Source organism: Pinus tabuliformis, chromosome 8 (assembly GCF_031772625.1).
Source record: "Pinus tabuliformis cultivar Carrire ecotype Pingquan chromosome 8, CPIR1, whole genome shotgun sequence".
Lineage (NCBI taxonomy): Eukaryota > Viridiplantae > Streptophyta > Pinopsida > Pinales > Pinaceae > Pinus > Pinus tabuliformis.
In genome coordinates this window covers 1,105,291,188-1,105,297,357 of record NC_142294.1, presented here as the reverse complement: position 1 = coordinate 1,105,297,357, position 6,170 = coordinate 1,105,291,188, and the positions used below count along the sequence as shown (strand labels likewise).

The 6,170-nt window shown below is 39.0% G+C and overlaps 1 protein-coding gene across 1 annotated transcript; it reads left to right on the top strand.

Moving 5' to 3' along the window:
• Positions 1-2,300: 2,300 nt before the first annotated feature.
• Positions 2,301-4,403, top strand: LOC149239212 (pentatricopeptide repeat-containing protein At4g14050, mitochondrial-like). The gene has a single exon (XM_089369796.1). It carries the CDS (start codon positions 2,301-2,303, stop codon positions 4,401-4,403), a length of 2,103 nt encoding a protein of 700 aa, XP_089225922.1.
• The last annotated feature ends 1,767 nt before the right edge of the window (positions 4,404-6,170 follow it).

Genomic DNA, 6,170 nt, shown 5'->3' with positions numbered 1-6,170 from the left:
TTGTTTGCATTGCATTGTATATTACACTTACCTTTGTTTCCATTCATCGTCTTAGTAGTTGCAATTTATTCTACATATAGTCGAATACATTACATCGCTTTACTTTGCATCTTTGCTCTATGTTGCCTTCCTTTTAATGCATATAACTTTGTTCGCTTCATTGCATTATGCATTTATTTTCAACACACATCTTCCTGCGTTGCTTTTCATTGCATTTTCATTTAGTTATTGCCTACATTGCATTGATTTTTCTCTTTCATTTTACATTTAAGCCTTCTTCTCTACATCATCTTTTGCAAGCCTATATATAAATGATGTCGTGAAGATCTTCATTATCTGCCTCACCCAAAATGTTGAAATATCAAGCAATGACTGTGTGTGATTGTGGTGGTCACTCCAAGAGGAAGCCTCTTGTAGGCCCTGGTATTGAAACCATGTCTTGAATATATTTTCTATGAGTATGATCTATTTACAAGGAAAATATGAATTGGTATTTGTGGGGAACTCTAATCTATTTGTAAGGCCTATATCTATAACCTAAATTCTTTTTTGGTATGCTCCTGAATATTTCATCGTGTCCTTTCGTTGTCCACTTGTTAGTTTGAGATGTGATGTAGAATTAGATTTTTTTTTAGTTTTTGTCAAACAATAAACAATGTCTCTTGCCCGTAAAATAAGTTGGGATCCCTCATCCTCCCTGACACAATGAACACCCTAATAAATGATGTCAATGTGTATGCAAAAGAAAAATTAAATAGAGGGTAAAGGAATGAGAAAGGCATCTTGCACAGAGAGGTGATGCAAGCATCTTCATTAGGGCTATGGGCAACCGTTGGCAGTGAAGCAATGCTTGTGATTTCTTGAGTGACTTCGTTGAAGCTATGGATGCTTGCCAATAGCAGAGCATCACCGAAAACTCACACTAAGTTTTAAACACAACAAACCCTTTATCACACTCTCAGCATCATTGTCAAAGTCTTACATGTGTGTTCTCTTGTTTTAGTGTGTAAAGACTAACAAGACCTAGCTAAGGAGACAATGAAGGACATATTTGTAAATGGGCAGGTAACTCAAAGTAGTACCCACAGTGTCTATTCAATATTTTCCTTGCATCATTAATAAGACTATATCTGTTGAATGGACTAAGGCAAAGATGCTAGATTCTACCAGTGGTTCACCAATTATTGTAGCCATTACAATCAAACAAATTTGTATTCCCTTTTTTATTCAATAATTTAACTGATGTTATCATATGATTCAACCACGGGGGCTTCACTTTGGGAGCAATAGCATACCACGTGGGTTCATATTGGGGAATATATAATGAGGAAAAAATGAGATAATATATATTGAGCATATATTAGGGGGTAAAGGGTTTTTATATTGGCACGTATAAAAAATGGAGCAAAAAGTTAATGAAAAATATAAAGGGGTATAAAAAATATTAATGAAAATTTGGATACCTACAATATCTAGTGAATGTAGGGGTTTTTAAATTAGGAAAATGTAATGGGTTCATATTGGTAGGGGTTAAATAATGTGATTTTTAGAAGTATTTTCCAATATGTAGTCGAATTAAAGGTATTGTTTAGTATGGCATAAACACACGTGATATGTCAAAAGTTTATTGAGTAAAACCCTGATAGATTCAACATCATAGTAATACATTTAATATAACCTTGGTTAACTATAAATACTAACATGTCCACCCTAGTAATTAATTTAATTAGACCTTGACTTGCCTAACACTAATGTAACCACAACTATTTAAATATGACATATATCTAAAGAAAATTGCAATAAAACTTTAAATTTATTAACAAATTAAAATTTTAAAAAATATTTATATATATAAACATCATCACAGGGGAGCTCCTAAGTCAAAGGCAAACTCATAGGAAAGTAGACTTGACTTGACTTTCTTTCAATTAGTTAACCAAAGTAGGCTTGACTAACTGAATCCTTTCACTTCACGGGATGCTAAACTGGAGAATTTTTTTTTTCAGAGAGAAACTGGAGAATTTTCACGGTATTGAGATCAGCAATTTTTTTCAAATGGAAAATTTGAGATTGCATAATTTGGATGACGACTGTGTTTCTGAGGCTGTGCAAAACATGAGATCGATTTCAGGGAGTTTCTCAAATCATGGAGAGTGGGAGGACCTCTGTTAAACGTAAGCGCGAACAATCAACCAAGATCTCCACCAAAATTGAGTTGAGAAGCATGGGATTTGGATTTGTTGTGCTAAGGCTTCGCTGTTTGCCATTTCTTAATTCCACTACTACAACCAATATGCACAATGCGGCCCTCTTTCTCACACTTCCATCCTTATTCAAGCTTGAGGCCACCAGCAGCCACCATGGTGCAGCGCGCAGGAGATTTTATGGCAGCCAGGGCATCACTAAGATTATACGATAGTGGACAGTTGAAAGCCTCTACCCATGATATACTTGACCCCAGTTTCAATTTCCGGGAGGCTTACACAGAGTCGTCTAAATATGTTTCTCTTTTACAGGACTGCCAAACCAAGAAAGCGCTTCCATATGGTAAACTGTTACATGCCCACATCATTCAAACAGGATCGGCGAGAAACTTTGATTTAGAAAACGTGCTGGTTGTCATGTATGCCAAGTGCGGAAGCCTGATGGATGCTCGCAGAGCACTCGCAGATGAAACGCCCAACAGAAGTAAAAGCCTGCTTTCATGGACTGCTTTAATTTCAGCTTATACGAAGAATGGCCAGGCTGAGGAGGCATTAACACTCTTTAATCAAATGCAACAAACAACAGGCTTCCAACCCGATCACTTCACCTGCGTTAGTTTGCTGTCTGCTTGTGCCAGCTCTGCAGTTCTGAAACATGGCAAGGAAGTTCATGCCCACATAATCAGAAGTGGGTTTCTTTGTAATGTATTTGTAGGAAGTTCTATGGTAGACATGTATATCAAGTGTGGAAACCTTAAGGATGCACGCAAACTGTTTGACAAAATGCCTGCCCACAATGTTGTTTCATGGACTGCAATGGTCGCGGGATATGCACAGAATGGATGCCTTGAGGAGGCCCTGGAGCTATTTCGTAAAATGCCAGAACGAAATGCGGTTTCATGGAATGCAATGATTGCAGGATATGCAAGGCAAGGAAATATAAATGAAGCCCTCGTGTTTTTCAGGGAAATGCCATCGCGAAATGTGGTTTCGTGGACTTCCATGGTTGCAGGATATATGCAGAATGGATACTTCGATGAGGCCTTGATGCTCTTTCGACAAATGCCTCAGCGAGATGTGGTTGCTTGGAATTTGATTATTGCGGGATATGCACAGAATGGGTACGTCGATGACGCCATGGAAGTCTTCCATAACATGCCCGAAAAGACTGTAGCGTCGTGGAATTCAATGATTGCAGGGTATGCGCAAAATGGGCGTGTTGATGAAGCTCTGGATCTGTTTCGAGAGATGCCAAACCCTGATGTTATCTCCTGGAATCATATGATTGCAGGATATACACAGAATGGATATTGTTATGAAGCCCTGAAACTCTTTCAACAAATGCAACTGACAGATACGAAGCCAAACGCTGGCACCATGGCAGGACTTCTTCCAGCCTGTGCCAACTTGGCTACCTTGGAGATTGGGAAAGAAATCCATCAGCGCACAATACGAAGAGGATTTCAGTGTGATGTCTTTGTAGGAAGTGCTCTGGTAGACATGTATTCCAAATGTGGAAGCCTTGAAGATGCACGCAAAGTGTTTGATAGAATGCCCATGTGGGATGCCATTTCCTGGAATGCAGTGATTTGGGGATATGCAATGCACGGGTTTGCGAAGGAAGCCCTCCAACTGTTTGATCAAATGGAACGCTCTGGTACAAGCCCAGATAGTGTGACCTTCGTTGGCGTTCTGGGTGCATGCAGCCATGCAGGCCTAGTAGATGTTGGCTGGAAATACTTTGAGGGCATGAGACAGGATTATCACATAATACCTGCAATGGAACACTATTGCTCAATGGTAGACCTTCTTGGTCGTGCTGGACACCTGGACGAGGCATATGCCTTCATCAACAAAATGCCACTAAAACCCAACGCTACTGTGTGGGCATCCTTGCTTGGGGCATGCAGAGTCCATGGCAAGGTAGAGTTGGCACAGCATTTGGCACATCACCTCTTTCATTCAGATTCTAAAAATCCTGCACATTTTGTACTGCTATCAAATATTTATGCCGCGGCTGGTAGGTGGGAACATGTAGAGAAGGTGCGCCAAGTGATGAAATATAAAACAGTGAATAAGATGCCGGGATGCAGCTGGATTGAGATTAATAAACAGCGCTATGCTTTCGTTGGAGGAGACATCACGAGAACTGCGCACCACACGAACACAAACACAGCAGATACAAAAGGTGATTCATGAAAAGTTGGAGAGACTGTGAGGGCAGCAGTCTACGAGTCAGCTTATTCACACAATACAAACTTTGCATGCCATTTATTTACATCTCTTAACACACGCCCTGTAGCTAGCTGGAACAGCTATCCGAATAGAATTGCCAATATTCAATAACTGACCTCATGGTATGCTGCAACTGCCAGTACACTGAGCTTTCCTCCCATCCACTTCCACCATTGCAGCGGTGGTTGGCTCCACTTGCACCATTTCAGCGATGGTTGGCTTAAGGATAAAATTTAAGGATGCCATACTCATTGTGTAGAAACAAACTTGGGTAACAAGATTTATTTTTTAAAATATGTCCATTATAAAATTGATAGGCAATATTTTTGTAAAAATGTTTAAATTTTTAAATATATCTTTAAACAATAACCTCAAACCTAAATATGATAGCCTTCATCAAACAGGTGACAATCTATTTTCGGGAGTAGTTAAAACCTTCTTGGTGGAAGAATCCAAGATTGATTGCATTAACCTAGGAGTTTGTGGACCTCAAGGATTTGAGTATCTCTCAACACTACATTGATTGGGAGGGCTCATAACATTGTGTATGATAGCAAAAGTGTATAAAGCAAAGTGATTGGAAATCACAGAAAACATTCTTGGACTATTCTCTATTAGCTTTTGGGTTACTCCAAAAGTGTTTACACCATCTTTGGGGTGCTTCATGAGCTATGAGGTGCATGGTATATGGTTAGCTCTTGGTTTATCTATGATGACCTTGTACATTAGAGATGGTTTATTCATTGGTTGCTAGATCTCATATGGATTCTTGCATGACACTCTTCTTTAGAGCATTGGAGATCTTCATACAACTTCATGATTTTGACATGTTGACTGCATGGAGATGTTGCTTCCTTGGAGAATGACCTACATTGGAAGAGAAGCATTTGACATTTTGGAGAAATGAGTGATGCCCTAGATAGTATGGAGTTATTTGGATTGCTGACATGGAGGCTTGTACTCATGCTAGCTTGGGTTGGAGTGGACATGGAGATGGCACGAGATGACACATTGACTACGAGAGATATGGGAGCATTGGAGCCCTTAGAGGAAGAGCATTGGGCCTCGGATGAGGTGTGCCCTTATCTTGGAATCTAGGTTGTTGATTGTTACCACCTTGAAGCTTGACGTGTGTTACTTATAAGAGGAGCACTTCAGATTTGTAGACCCACTTGTTTGTAAGGGTTTATGCTGACTTTTGTATTTTTGGCCTTCCTTACCCCTTATATATATATATATATATATGAAAGAGAGAGTCATTTTATTTGTATCATCATCATCTTGTGTTTAGAGATGTGATAAGTACCATCTTTTAGTCTCTTTCTTTCTTTATTTTGGAGTTTCTTCATTGTACTTTATCACTCCTCTCTTGAGGTGCTAAGGTTTCTTGAGCATTCTTGAAGTCCAGAAGGAGTCAGGTAGTTAAGGTTTGGTAATAAATCCTAAGGTTGTATTTGTTGGAGAAGAAGAGGGGAGAGGAGACATCTTGCTTGCAGCCAGGGAGGCTTGTTAGTGTTAATGCTAGATTGTGGAAGATCCTTGGTGGAGTTAGCATTTGCCCTGCTTTTCCATTTCTAGGATTTTTAGGAGAGCTTGAAGTGTTGTAACAACTTATCTTAAGTTGAGAATATGTACTTGAACTTATATATATATATATATATATATATATATATATATATATATATATTAGCTGTCCAAATTTGTCTTGCTGTAAATTTGTTTTTTAGCTAT

What these genes read in the sequence shown, in the direction of transcription:
- LOC149239212 (XM_089369796.1), top strand. Translation starts at nt 2,301, where the DNA reads ATGCGGCCCTCTTTCTCACACTTCCATCCTTATTCAAGCTTGAGGCCA.